We start from the raw sequence: 16,214 nt of genomic DNA on the forward strand, positions 1-16,214 counted from the left end.
TTATTTGCTTCGAGATTAAAGCATTCTCCATTTGCACCAAAGGACCAAAATAAAATAGGAGCTATCACATGGTGGTACATGTTGGTCAACCTTTCAAGCATCTTCAACCTCTTGCAATCAAGGTCCTATCATAAGTAAGGTTTGAAACTTTTATGTTTACACTTGCATTCTAGAATTTAATGTTTCACACATTCTTTAAAATTAATTTGCTTTTCATTTGTATGTTTTGTGACAAATATCTAGGTTGCTAGTTTTCTTGTTGTTGAAAGGAATTGGAGTAAATACTCCTTTATCCATTCAGTGAAATGCAACCGATTGGGCTCCAAGAAGGTTGAGGACTTAGTCTTTGTCCACACCAACTTGCATTTTTTGTCACATAAGAATGATCATTACAAAAGGCAACAAAACTTTGGAATGTAGCCCCTGAGTGTGCAAATTTGGATGCAACACTTAATGATCTTACTACAGTCCGAGATGGTGATGATGATATTGTGGCACGTGGTGCATCTAGCATAAGTGGAACCATGTTTGGTTGAAATGATCTTTCAACAGTTGGAGATGATGAGAATGTAAATTTTCTTGTGAATCCTTATCATTCAAACTCTTGATGCATATCAATTGATTGAATCTTCAATCATTAACTAAGTTTTTATTTTGTTGGAATCTTGAACATGACCTATTTGAACTTATTGTCTAAGACTAAATTCTAATGTTGGACAATCACATATTGATATATTATATGAACTTGGAAATATCTTGAATTTTGATAAAGGGTAAGTATCAATCATACTATCAAATGATTTGTTTTTGTATATTTATTGCATTTCTTTGTGTGTACATGTACATGTGTATATATATATAGATACATACATACATACATACATACATACATACATACATATATATATATATATACACACATTTATATGTACATGTACATAAATATATATATATATACACACACATATATGTATATACATATGTATATGTATATGTACATATGTGTGTGTGTGTGTATACGTATACACACACACATATATATATGTATATAATATATGTCTATACATATACACACATATGTACACGTGTATATGTACACGTGTGTATATGTACACACATATATATATGTATATAATATATATGTGTACATACACACACACATATATGTACACACATATATGTACATATACATGTGTGTGTACATACATACATACATATATATCTGTGTGTGTGTGTGTGTGTGTACACACACACACACACACCTATATATATATATATATATATATATACACGTGTGTGTGTGTGTGTGTGTGTGTGTGTGTGTGTGTGTGTACATACACATACATACATTTCTTCCTGCATCCGCATCAAAAAAAATCTCCATATCCCATTTCTGCTTCTGGAATCAGCTTCAGAATCCGCATCTGAATCAGTAACTTAGTCAAAATATGCACATCATATTTACAAAATTTCAAGTTCAAATATAAAGAAAAAGTGAGGCCAACCCAAGACCAGAGAATTATGTAAGAAAAAAATTACAAAATTACAGAAACCTGACAATAAGAGGATATTGAAAAAATCGTCCGATTATACATACAATCTAGGATACAATTGCCAAGCTGCAGGTGCAGAATACTTAGAACGAATGGCACTATGTATACACACAAAATGACTATTCTTGTGTTAGCCAATCCATAGCTAGCTCAGAAAGAATCTGTCACTTTCTGACTCTTGGTGTCCTGGTTGAAGTAGAATATCATAGTTAATATGACAAAAGTTATCTACAAAATCTTAAGCGCAAAAAACACGGCTCATTACCAAATGAGATGCCGAACAAACATTAATCAACTGTGTCTTACTACAGCATGCATCACTTTGCCTGTGTATGTTAGTGACTTTCCACTACAGAGATTTTTTTAAAATATTGTTATCTATCATTTCTACTTCTATCTATCTGACGGCTTGGAAAGTTTCCTAATCTGCTCCTGCAGCTTTTCACATAATCTGCAAATCTCAATATCAGATCCATAAGAATTAGATATTTCAACAAGAGCACTACAATGGCGTTCTTCCTGACTAAGCATTAAAGATTGCGCTGGAGGCTGAAGAAAAGGATGTTCTAACAACTGAGGGATTCGTAAACGTTCATTCCGTTTCCAAGCTAAACATTTTTTCATAATATCTAGAAGCGCTGGATTCGAGACAGGGCCATACGTGATCTTGTGATCTTTGTTTGTTATCTCTTTGTATTTTGCCCAAAAGGTCTTGAAATCTGCAAAGGGTGTCCTTCCATACACCATTTGGTATAGAATACAACCAAGTGACCAAATATCAGAAGGTCTCCCACATTTTATTATGTTTCCATTCTCATCCTCGTCGTTGCACAAAAATGCCTCTGGAGACATGTAATTTAATGTGCCAACCTGCAATTTTACATTTCCATGAGGTCAGCCATATATTCTTGAAATGCAATGAGTATTCTGAAACATAAAAGTAGAAAGTGTGGGAATAAGATTTCCGCTGAAACCTGTGACTCCCTCTGAATATTGGTAGTGTCACTTTGTATCGCCTTAGCAATCCCAAAGTCAATCAGCTTTAGCACACCTTTTACCAAAAGAAAATTGGCAGGCTTTAAATCTGAATGGACAATACGCTCCTCATGTATTGTATTGACAGCCTTGAGAATTTGCTGAAAATAAATTGTAATGCTTATCAGAAACAAGCCAAAAACAAGCTCCAATTAAGCTTTGTGAATCATGAGGAACACTAAGGAGCGAAAGTTATATTTTTGCAGGACAAAAAGAAAAACATACTAGTATTTATTTTCAGATATTTTAATACCTGTTATAACTTGACATGCATAGAAGCAAATATGCAAAATAGTAAGGAATCCAGAGTCATGTGTATGGAAACTTGAAAAATATGCCAACTTCAAATCAACCTAGAAAAGCTTCAAACTTCAAAGACATTTTAGAATCAGAAGGTGCAGTAGTAAAAGAATGACTTGCATGGCATGGAATTGAAATCAGCATCAGGTGAACATCCGCTCACTCCTCCTATATTTGATACTATAGAGACATTTGCTTCCATTCACAATTATCACTCAATGACTCTACTTCACATCTGACTTAGGAATATGAGTACATGGAGATGAGGTTAGTAATTCATCAATTCTATATAGAATGCCCACCTTCTTTGCTGGCCAGAAGCTAACTTTTCATAATATCAGACTCCACAGAGCCACTGTTCAATATTCAAATAATCTTTAGGATGCCAATAACTTTACCACCATATTTTTGTGGTCAGTGCTCCAAGCCCTTAGGCAGAGTGTGCATCTCAATCTTTTTGTTTCTGCACAACACTAAGGCGATTAGTGATAAAGCCATTTTTTATTGGTCATTCCACTATATAATTTTATAATTTTGTTAATGTATCCAGCTTTGGCGAACCCAAGCTTTTTGGTAAGCATGAGATAATAGGTTGCCTCATGGTAAACTGCACAATAGGAGGCTTATTCTATAGAGGTAACATTATGTTTTCCATGTATGGTGCCAATATTGTTATTGGCCCGTAGATTCTTGTGAAAGCCCTTTATTTTATCTTCTCAACAGAGATTTTATGTTGCCGATAAGATGTCTTATTTATGGAGACTTCCCTGTTAATTTTGTTACTTTGCAGAATAGTAGAATATTTTCTTCAAATTCAGTTTTTTCAGATCCATGCATCTAAACAAATTATCTGTGGTCTTTTTCAGTTATTTAACAAAAATTCCAGCTGGTTTATCCATTGACATGCATAGTCTCATGCGCCCAAGTAAGAATCACAGTCAGCTATCAAAGGGAGCCACAAACATTTAAAAAAAAGGAATTGAGAGCCAAACTACTGTGAGAAAATGTGAGTTAGGTCAATGTTACAAAAAGAAAGGTCATTTAAAAGACATGTTCCTATTGAACGGGCAGCTGCCATCCAAGGGGGCACCTCCCCGCATGTAGATGCCAAGAAATATAAAGTAATTCGAAAGAGGTAAGAGATATATTCAAGACAACAATAATCAAAGTTTAAAGAAAATTAAGAAAATCGTAGGTTATCCTTCTGCCCTGGCGATTGCTCTAAACAACAATATATAATAAATCATATATAAGAAGCAGAACCAATCCATTACTAATCACTAACTAGTTGATAATGACTCTTAATAATTTATTTAGGTTGTTTGATATGTATCACCCGGAATATGTAAAGGAGCATCCTTATAAAGCGGTGTGATGATCCTAAAAGTTAACTCTTCGGGGATATTTGTAGAGCATACCACTGTTTGTGGAAAGGAGGCATAAATGGATAAAATTTAAAAGGGTATCTGGCTGATGAAAGAGGGTATAATGAAGCAGATTGAATAAAGAGAAGATGGATTGGCAATCTCAAAACACACAACAGTACATTGCATCAGCATCACCAGTCATCACAAATTCTGAAACCCTCATCAGTAAATCAGCCTCAAAGATACAAGACCCCAAACAGATCAAATCACATATTCAGATCAAATAGATGAAGAGAAATATAGAAGATTGGATGCTTGGCAAGTACGCAGTTGAAACTGTCATTGACTTATATTCCAATTTCTAGTGGCAATGTAGAGAGCAGTGCTTAGCTTCTATACATGTGTATATTTCTGCACATCTCTGTTATATGCTAATAAATATTAAATATACATAACAGCACTACAACAGACCATCAAAAGGGTAAAAAAGGAGTCTGCATCTAGGGAGAACATCTTTAGGGTACCCTGCTACAATAGCAAGTAGGAAAAAAAGCTATTAGGGCACCAAAGTGCACTATGAAAGGGAGAAAATGGCGAAGAGTACTTTAATGTTCCTGAATTGCTCCTGGAGTCAAATAATGAAACCAATCGTACGGTGACGGATTTGGTAGCCGTACGGTAGCAAGAGGTGTACAGGGGTATGGTGAGTGGACAGCGTACGGTTAGCTGGGATAGATCTTGGAGTTTGTACAATATGAGGGAGATGAGGGTTAGGCCATATGGCTAGCCGTACATGACAAGGAGAGGTCGTACATGGTAAATAAAAGGAGGTTGTGGAGGATAGAGGGTGTAGCTGTATGTGGGGTATGCTGGCAGTACAATAGATAGGCCGTATGGTGGTAGGAAGAATCGCAGATTTAATGTCATGAACAACAAATGCCAATAATATGTCACAAGTACAGAGCTCATACCAAATATACAAAAGATTGTTGATTCGAAATCAGAGCTGGAGGTATAGGTGCATACAATGATAATACCCAGATTTGCCAGACCTGGGCCAAGTATCACCAAGAATAGAATCCCACCGAAACCAAAATAGCCAAATAGGGAAGGTCTTTCACTTCTGAAGTGGCGAACTATACTTAACTCAAACGGAAATTCGCAATACAATGAAAATAATCCAAATCACATATCAATCATTACCTAGACGTTGTACTTAAACACCCTTTGGAGAAACTCCCGAAGGTTTATAAAGAGAGCCGACGGCAACACCTACGGATGCAATTAATATAGAAATGGGTCTGAAATATACTAAATCAATCAGCCCATAAAAAAAGTTTTGATCACTTATTTATTTTAAGACAGAAACATTACAGTCCTCCCATCCAAAATTTGCTTGTCCTCAACCAAACACAATGTCAAATGCTGAAGAATGTGTTCACCCTCCCAAGTAGCATCGTTCAACGGCAAGTGCTTCCAACAAACCAAGTATTCTATCATAATACAGTTATGCAATGTCTTCTCTCGTACATCAATGATCTTGACCGGTTCCAACACGAGCTTCCCTTATTTATTGAGCGATGGAAGATTTGTGGTTAATGCAATGTTCTGTCCCACAACTTTCTTTGAGTAGGAGACGTAAAAAACATTGTAGATGCACCTTCCTTCTAGCAATTCAAGTTCATAGGCAAATTCACCAATACGGTCAAATACACGATAAGGACCATAACATTGTGGCCTCAGTTTCTCTTTCCCTATTTCCTTTAGTGATTATTGCTTATACAACTAGAGTGAGATAGACCAGATCACCAACCTCAAAACTTCTCTCAACCCAGTGCCTGTCGGCATAGATCTTTTGTTAATCATGTGCCCTTTGCAAGTTTTCTTTCAAGAATCTCAAAATGTCTAGGTGCGCAACTGTCATGCAAAACGATATCCATAAATGAAAGGGGTTCATATCTGTAGAGTACTTTGAAGGGTGTCATCCCAATAGACATGTGATAAGTTGTATTGTAACAGTATTCCCCTAGATGCAGCCATTTGACCCATGCTCGTTGTTGTATTGCAATATGTTCCAAAGGTAGCCTTCCAATCACTTGTTCACAATCTCCCTATGTCCATCTGTTTGAGGGCGGTAGCTGGTAATTGGCAACAATTATTTTCCTGGCAACCGAAATAATTTTCTCCAAAAAATATTGAGAAACCGACCATCCCTGTCACTAAAAATGTTCTAGGGTAATCCGTGTACGCGGCAAGTTTCTTTGATTAAATAAGTCAGCTACCTATGCAGCCCGGAAATCTAAGGAGATCGCGAAGAAATGTGCATATTTTGTCAATCTATCCACCACTACAAAGATACAATCCCTCTCATTTACCTTAGGAAGTCCGATGATGAAGTCCATAGAGATACTTTACCACTTTTGTTTGGGTATCAACAAGGGTTGTAATAGTCTGGTAGGTAAGGTGTGTTCGGATTTGTTTTGTTGGCATATTGTACATTCCTATACGTACTGCAAAACATCATCTTTAAGTCCCTTCCACAAGAACTTCTTCCTAACCTATCTATAGGTCTTGAGAAACCTCGGGTGTCCAACCAAGGTTGAGACATGTATTTCCTTTAGGATTCTTTGCTTCAATTTGGACCCAGGCACTAAGTATATTTGATCCTTATGGTAAATGATGTCATCCACCAGCTTGTATCGGTTGTCTTGACTATCACCATCCATTAGCTTACATGCAAATGTGTTTTTAGAATATTCCACCAACAAGTGTGCTTTCCAATCAACCAAATCTCAGACAATAAGCAAATGGTGGGTTTTCTTGACAAAGCATCTGCAACCAAATTAATCTTTCGATTCACATATTCAATTTCAAAATCAAAAGCCTTAATCTTACATACCCATTTTTGTTGCCTCTTGTTCAGATCCCATTGCTCCAAAAAATATCTTAAACTATTATGATCAGTACAAACGAAGAACTTGGCACCCATCAAATATTGCCAAAACTTAGTGCATGCACAATTGTCCAACATCGCATTGTCACAAATGGAATATAAGTGCTCAGCTTGTGAATGCTTCTGACTCTGATAGGCTATGGGGTGTCTTTCTTGCATCAATACATCGCCAATGCCCTCTCCGGACTCATCACATGAAATATCCCTAATCAGATATTTCCTCGTTTTCCCTTTTTACAATATATTCAGAACTGAATATTGCAAATGTATTACGAACACAATCGAAAACAGTAGAAATACCAACCAGCATTTATCCACCCTCTTCTTGAATATAATATTCAGACTCAATTATAAGCAAATGTAATATGAGACAACAATAAAACTAGAAGCTTCTGCACAAGTTAATAATCTGTTATTTCCAAAATAAAATTCAAGATTTGAGCATATAACAATGCATTACAAACCAGCAAGATAAAGACCAGAAAACTCTTATAACTCCTTAAAATATGTTATTATACAGTAGCAATACAATAACCAACACTAACAAATCCCATCTTAAATATAGATTAACACTCAGATTGGAATACTAGAATAAGAACTTGTAAGCGCGAATGAAACACCTGAACTGATGTCTCCCAGGATAATGGGTTTGCGTCCATTGTCTGCCAGCACAAGGGGCTATGTCCTCAAACTGGCTGAAAGCTGAAGCCTTCTGAAAACTCTCACAAGAGAGAAAACTAAACTGAATCATAAAATCAAGCATCCCGAGCAATGAGCTTCTTTCCCCTTTTAATACACAAATTAAGACTCTTCGACTCCCCTCTAGCTTTCGTCCTATTCCCTAGTGGCTCTTCAACTTCCTTATGGCATTTCATTTTATTCCTCCTTGACCTTTTGCCCTCTTTATAACATTAAATTGACCTTTTAATAATTTGAGTCTTCGTCTCATAGTCAATTTTAATATTATATAAAATAAGTCGTCAATATTTCTAATGTCCCAAAAGGGGACGTTAAAAATCTCCCCTCCTTAAAATTGCTTGTCCTCAAGCAATCAGTACTAGGATCCCATACGAATCTGCAGGTAGCCCTGTAGTCCAAACTTAGAACAATTCCATCCACACTGCGAAGCAAGATGTCACTCTGCAATCTATCTCTCAACTGGATCCTTGGATCCCATATAACTCTCTGAAAAAACTTTGCACCTATATACTGAACAACTCTGATCATCACTGATACCACTGAATCCAACCTCAAACTGAGTAGAATCACAACAAGGTCCTCAACAAGCCAAAAATACCTATGTTCCACACCTAGATCCCAAACCCTATTGTCATAACTAGTCAATATGATACAATAGAAACATATTAGTGAACTATGCGTAACCTAGTAGATGATGACAACCCGACCTAAATAAAGGATGTAATAAACAAGCCACTCAAAAAACCATGTAATACCCTGGGCGCAACAAATAGCAAACTGTCATCTTCAATCTTGAGAATCTCTGAGTACCTAAGTACTATGAATAAGAATGAACTGGAAGAGCATCCCTTATGATCAACACATAACTCTCCTCAAAACAAAAACTATCCAACGGCTGATGTATATAATCTAACCAACTCTTGTATGGTGTGAAATCAGGAAGCCAAAGTGGACTGATCCAATGATGCACAACCATAGTCAAATCACCATTTCCATCCTGTGACCCATATTCGTTGCAAGAAAATGTACCAGGATTCCATATCCTGAAATCAAAATCATCTTCATCATGATAATCAAAAGGAGAGTCCTTGTTTTTCTCAAAAAGAGAATTATCAAAAATCCAATCAGCATCAACTTCAAACACGGGGTTGTCAATAAGCTAAAAGTGATCTGAAATTTTGGTCCTTGATCGCTTGGGGCAATTATCCAAAGCATACATTTGCTGAATGCTATCAAGTTCATCAATTACCTCTAGGAAAAATTCCTGCCTCTCTTTATCCTCCTGCTCCTGAGGGTGATTCGTGATCCTAATCTGATTTTCTACTTCCTGAAGAGAAATCTGAGCATCATTCCTTTCTTTATCCAACTGATTAACGTGTATTTCAGCAACCTTAAGAATGTTATCCCTATCGGAAAGCAAATACAAATAATCTGATTTCATAGTCTCTAGAGCTGTTTTGATCACCTGCAAATCAGCATCAAGCCAATCTCCTTCCACCCCCTTTTGAGCCATCCAGTAGATCTTCAACCTTTTTGTGAGTGTTGTCATAACATACCAAAGAGGCCACAACTTGATTTTCACTAACCTTCAGCTGGCTCTTTAAGGTATGTTTTTCATTGTTGTCATGTTGACGTGGTTCATCATCTAGCAATATCGTCTCATTTTGTTCCTCCAATTCCGTGACATGGACATTGGGAATATATGGTTCATCACCTTTCTCAAAATCATAGGTGTTCTTCCTCTTGTTCTCTTGATTTGTATGCAAAGGCCAAAGTGTCGCCATGTTATCATTTGCATATAAGGTCTCATCATAAAAGCACCCCGACCTGCTATTACCTTGTGTGCAACCTAACTCATCAATCTGCTTGTCAACACTAACCTCCCATTCACCAACATAGAAACTTACACCCTGCGTAACATCATCTACTAGATCATAAGAACGTTGTAAATCAAAGGAGGTTGATAGTTCTTCTTTTTCAAGATCCTCCATTAAATGATTTTGCTTTGTTGGAAATTCTTTGTACAAACTTTTGCACTAGTTATTTCAAGGAGATCCTAAACCAATTCAAAGTAGCTTCTTTTTGCCATACTCGTTTTATATTGCTGCTCTAAATGAAGCTCCAAGTAATCGCTGAATGATAAATCATTCTAAATTCGGTTAGGAAGTTCTTTATACTCTCCATAAATGTTCCGAGTATTTCTGCTCTTATAACGCATTCTGAATCCTAGGTTAAGTGCTCTTGTGGTTTCATAGTACCTTTCAAGTTTGACCTGCTTCTTATGATTGCTGTAATATCCAGATAGATTCTCGTTTCTCAAACCTTATAGTATCTGTCCAACTGTAACCTGGTAGTGACTAAACACTTTATGGTATTGCCTGCCTTCTTTCCTCCGTTAGTCATTCAAACCGTCAACCTTCATTCTGCACTGAACTACCTCAACAACCTTCCGTGATGCAACATCACCCACAACTACAGCAACACGTAGGATTTCAAAGACTTCACCTTTGCGTGCATGTATACTAGAGTGTTTGTCGTTACAACATATTTAGTTCAGGCAATTGCATCTATTTGAAAGTTTAGAAGAAATTATGACCAAGCTGATCATGTACGTTTAAAACATTTCACGTGACTTGCATAGCTGATTATATCTCAGTACAGCATTTCGTGTTCAACAGGAGAAAGCTTTGACATAAGAGAAGTAACTGATCAATCAGGTTGAAAACCTTCAAAAGTTCATTTATGTTTCAAAACACTACCCCTTGGTATTATAAAACGCAGCCATAAAATGAAATGGAGGAACCTAAATACGGCAGCTGCTTAGTGGACTGGTGTACTCCTTAATGTACACTACCCTGGAATTGTCAATGTTCCATCACACTCCTTCCTGTGCTAGCTACTAACCGCCTGAAGTGATGGTATTAACCCAACGTCTCACTACTTCGACATCCACCAATTGCAGGTAGCTGTAGTTTGGATGGAGACTCGTATTTCTGCACCATGAACTACTATCCTGCTCTTTAAACGTCTCGACAATCACCCTTCACTCCAATGTATTGTCCCTACTGTTACCTCCAGATTTGACATGATCTGTTACAGCGATAACCATGTAACAGCTGCTCATGTCATGTGTTCTTTTATTTCCACGAACTAAATGATCTTTGCCTGTAAGAATGTTTTGTAAACAATTTTTATGTCAAATGTTGTTGTCTTCTATAGAGTAAACCAAATCTTTTAAACACGTCAGTTTCTTCCCGTTTCCTTCAGAATGTCCATACATATGTTGCAGAATAGAACTTTGGGCTTATGGAAAGTCCGATATCTTAACCCTGCGATCTTTAGTAAACAACAGCACACTTCTCCTGAGGTAAACACGAATGAAAGAATGGGGATAAGAAGAAAATGCCAAGTTGTTTCAGCGGTGGTTTGGCACTCTCGAGTTACAATGATCAAACAGAATCACATTTCTTTCTTGGAAGCTGAACAACTCTCCTGTGGTTTCCGACAATTTCTCCTAGCGTTTATACCTCCTTCATCAAATGAAAGTGATTAAAGATTTCCTTTTTGCAGGCACTGCAATTTCTCCAAAGAATATAATGACCATTATCTGAATTATACACTGCAGACAATATACGATTTTCTGCCAAGATTCGTCTCACTCCACAAATGTTTGTCTTTGGTTTCTAATGGCAAAGACCATTCATATTTTATACAGAAACCGTTTTTATTCCTTCTGACTTCTTGAAGACTCGATTGTGTTTGATGCTGGCACTACTATCTATTCGGTTCCCTTTGTTTGTCGTTAAAGTTATTAGTTGTTATTGGAGTTTGGATATCATTCTCCCATCGTCTTTCTTAGTTCGAACTAAACCTGGTGGGTAATGTCTTTGCCAGGACACTTTGACGGATGTCTACAATCAATAATTTTTTACCCTATACTACCGCATATTTCCTGCGATACAACCTGATACTTCACAAGATTACCTTTCCCATTCGCTGCCAAGTCATTCACGACAAATCATCGACACGTCACTTAAGACAATGTATTCTATTAGTTTCAGCAAGTTCTTCATTTCTTCCTCTATTCCTCGGGTTCTAACAATTTTGAGTTCAACAATTTCTTTGCAGATATTTAATTATACCTTCAGTGAATCTCCCACCAACATTCCCAACTCACGCATTGCTTTTCCACAATATTGGATGCAGAAATAACTTATTTTGAACTTGTTCCAATTGAAACACGCACTCCTGTTTGATCAATTCATATTGTCATGACTTTCTGCTCAGAATCTCACGGTGCAGCAACAGTATGAATTTCCCCAACATCAATTCTCTGTCTTGAGTCAAAGCATTCTAAAGCACCATCTTCTCCACCACATGCTACCAAAAATGGCTCCTTCTCGGCACCGGTGGAGCTCTCATACCATCTTGATCTCAACGTTGCTAAAATGCCTTCCAACTTACCATTTGCACCGTAGCATCCACTTGCTTCTTGACTGAGAATTACAAAAGATTCTAGGAAGCTGATTTGAAAATGTCAAGCGTCCATATTCTATATGGGAAAAAATCTCCTTGTTCTGTGGATAATCGATCACTCTCCTATTTAGCCTGCCTTTTAGTTTGTAACCCCCGAAAACAAGAAGCTAATTCCTTCCAGATATAGGCATGTCCATGAGCAGCATCTAAGTGAAGTGCTATACATTCCACCAAAGATTTTGTTTGATAACCACCTTTTTTGTGCAGTTTGACAAGACACTTTAGTTATGGATGAGTCTAGATTTTTGCGCAAAAGCTAAGCAATTTTGGGAAGTTTTCATGTCAATGACTCTACAAGCCTAGCCCTCAAGCTGAGTCCAAATTTTGTCACAATCTATAAATGTACCTTGCAACCAAAAAGCCAACCACCTACGGCTTAGTTACACCAATTTGCAGATGACAGTGATCCCATAACTCCGTAGGCTCTAACCAGTGCTAATCTCCACCCATTTGTATTCCCTTGAAGGAGAAAAGCAGTTTGCTATCACTGTAGACTATGACCCTTCAAACGTTTATTGATATAATAGTTGTGTATACTTTCCAAGCCACCGCCTGTACTAAAACCTTTTTTCCTCAGTAAATCTGGTCTCGCAGGGATGCCAAGAGTATTTCTAGACCCACAGCGCAAACTTGAATTATTCCCTCAACGATCACGACTGATGCAAATACAAAGCTCAGGACTGCATGTGCTCCTTAGTTTGGTTCCTCCTAAATCTAACTTAGATATGCAAATTTGACCCTTCATAAACTTGCCTCTGTTATAAGTTCACAGGCTGGCAGGAAGACCAACTCTGATACCACTGCAATATCCCTAATCGGATATTTCTCGTTTTCCCTTTTTACAGTATATTCAGAACTGAATATTGCAGATGTATTACGAAAACAGTAGAAATACCAACCGACATTTATCCAACCACTTCTTGAATATAATACTTAGACTCAATTATAAGCAAATGCAATACGAGACAACAATAAAACCAAAAGCTTCTCCACAAGATAATAATCTGTTATTTCCAAAATAACATTCAAAAATTCGAGCATATAACAATGCATTATAAACTAGTAAGATAAAGACCAGAAAACTTTTATAACTCCTTAAAATATGTTATTGTATTATACAGTAGCAATACAATAACCAGCACTAACAAATCCAATCTTAAATACAAATTAACAATCAAATTGGAATACTAGAATAAGAACCTGTAAGCGCGAATGAAACACCTAAACTGATGTCTCCCAAGACAATGGGTTTGCATCCATTGTCTGCCAGATCGAGGGGCTACGTCCTCAAACTAGCTGAAAGCTGAAGCTCTGAAAACTCTCTCAAGAGAGAAAACTGAACAGAATCATAAAATCAAGCACCCCCAAGAATGAGCCTCTTTCCCCTTTTAATACACAAAGTAAGAATCTTCGACTCCCCTATGGCTTTCATCCTATTCCCTTGTGACTCTTCAACTTCCTTATGGCATTTTGTGTTATTCCTCCTTGACCTTTTGCCCTCTTTGTAACATTAAATTGACCTTTTATAATTTGAGTCTTCATCTCATAGTCAATTTTAACATTATATAAAATAAGTCTTCAATATTTATAATGTCCCAAAAGGGGACATTACATCACACTCCAAAATCAATGGTTGAGTGAAGTCATGTAAGGTGAGAACTCGAAAAATGCTCATTGCTTCTTTTAACTTATCAAAAGTGTATTAAGCCTTTTCATTCCACAGGAAGCAGCCCTTCTTAGTTAGATCTATTAAAGGTGCACTGAGCTGAGAATCCTTTTACAAACCTTCGGTAATAATTGCACAGCCCAAAGAACCCTTGCAACTCGGAGAGCAATTTTGGTGGAGGCCAATCAAGGATAGCTTGAATCTTCTCCTGGTGGACCTGTACTCCTAACTTATTGACAATGTGCCCTAGGTATAATATTTTTGTCATTCCAAATTTGCACATGGCTTGTTTGGCAAATAAGGACTGGGCTTCCATGATTCCTAGGACTTCATCCAAATGTCTCAAGGGTTCTTCCCAAGATTTAATGTAGATAAGGATATCATCAAAGAATAGACGCAAGTACTTATGTCATTGTTTGTTGAAGATGCGATTCTTGCGAGACTCAAAAGTAGCAAGTGCATTTATTAATCCGAACAACATGACAAGGAACTCATAATGCCCGTAGCAACAACGAAAAGCCTTGCTCTCCACATGCGGATTTGATGGTATCCAAAGCAAAGATCTATTTTAGAAAAATAAGCCACACCAAGCAACTCATTCAATATTTCATCGATCCATCTGGGGATAGAGTATCTATTTTTTATTGTCTTCTTATTCAATGCACAGTAGTCCACACACATGCATAACGTCTCATCCTTCTTTTTCACCAATACCACTAATGATGCAAAAGGGCTAGAGCTGGGACAAATCCACCCCTTCTCAAGCAGCTTCTGAATTATCTTCTCAATTTCATTTTTAAATTTTTTCGGATGGCGGTATGGTGTGGTGATAACTAGTTTGGCATTGGCTTCCAACTCAATGGTATGCTTGGTATGCTTGAAACCACAATGGGGAGATATGCCATGAAGAATGTCTACAAAAAATTTATCATGGCTTTCAAGATAGCCCATAGATCATCATCCTCGTGATATTTCCATTGTCCTTTTATTGACTTTGTCGAAACAAAGCAATGTGTCGCCCATGTAATGTTATCATGTCGAAAAATGGCCTCCATCTGTTGTGCAAAAACTTCCTTCGATCTATTATTGGCTATACCTTGGAGAACAACCTTCTTCCCATCACCACCAAAGTGGAGTCTTGAAATTCTGTGTATTTGTCCAAAGTCTACATCTGTTGTATGCCCAGAATTGGAAAACTTAAGAAATGTTGAGAGGAGGAGAGGGTGAATCAATATTTCAAAAATTTAAAAGTAAATGCAACTGAATGAACACAAAGGAAACAAAGAGACAAGGATTTATCTCGTGGAAACCCTTTTGGGTAAAAACTGCGGTATCACTAATCACTGCAAATGTGGGTTCCGAACCAGTACATTCAAGGCTCCAATCTTCTCAAAAAAAAGCAAGCTTCAACTTGATCAAATTTAGGCAACTATCTCTAAAGGCCACAACCTCCAGCTAACTGATGAAGCAACAGTATTACAACCAGTTCAAATCTTGTTTAATCATAAAGTGATAAAACAATGTAGACAAAAATACAAATGCAATAACACAACCGTTCTCACATAAATTAATTCACAAGTGCAGTAGATGAACTTCCTGTATCAGACCTCAACAAACAAATGATGTGTTCTTCACACCGTTTCAGTAGACCTCCTACATTGAAAATATGACTATCTCACCAAGTGTATAATCCCTTGTTTACACCGTATATTCAACTCACCCAAGCAACCGACATCAATTCAAAATGAATCCCCCAAAAATATCTGGTCTTCAATCCACAAAAACTTGCACTCATCCTACACGCAGTTGTCCACATCCTCTTGTCACTTATAAAAAAACGATGATCTGCAATTCATAAATCTCTCGAGACTCCTCTTATAGGTGCCTTCAACCCATTTTCTCTTCAAACAATTACATTTTGGATTCATTATTGTCATTGATTATCAATAATGAGTTTAGGACAAAAGAACTCATCATGCGACCAATGTCTAATCGCTAATATTCATTTTCCAAAATAATTGATGCTTCTTCGAATAGCTTCACCTAACGTGCAGACATTTTATTTATTCTAGGCAACTCAGAATGTAACGATGCATATCCAAATA

General features: G+C 37.1%; 1 protein-coding gene across 6 annotated transcripts in view; it reads right to left on the reverse strand.

Annotated features, from left to right (window-relative positions):
• Positions 1–1,737: 1,737 nt before the first annotated feature.
• Positions 1,738–16,214, reverse strand: part of PPK1 (putative protein kinase 1) — a 70,947-nt gene continuing 56,470 nt past the window's right edge. For all 6 annotated transcript variants that reach the window (XM_089816419.1, XM_089816426.1, XM_089816417.1 and 3 more), the window contains 2 exons: positions 2,528–2,689; positions 1,738–2,423 (listed from right to left, as the gene is read on the reverse strand). In XM_089816419.1, coding sequence (XP_089672545.1) covers positions 1,947–2,423; positions 2,528–2,689 — 639 coding nt within the window. In that variant the 3' untranslated portion in view covers positions 1,738–1,946. The remainder of the gene's footprint in view (positions 2,424–2,527; positions 2,690–16,214) is intronic.

Source organism: Cupressus sempervirens, chromosome 1 (assembly GCF_028749045.1).
Source record: "Cupressus sempervirens isolate cs-2001-9-10 chromosome 1, ASM2874904v1, whole genome shotgun sequence".
Lineage (NCBI taxonomy): Eukaryota > Viridiplantae > Streptophyta > Pinopsida > Cupressales > Cupressaceae > Cupressus > Cupressus sempervirens.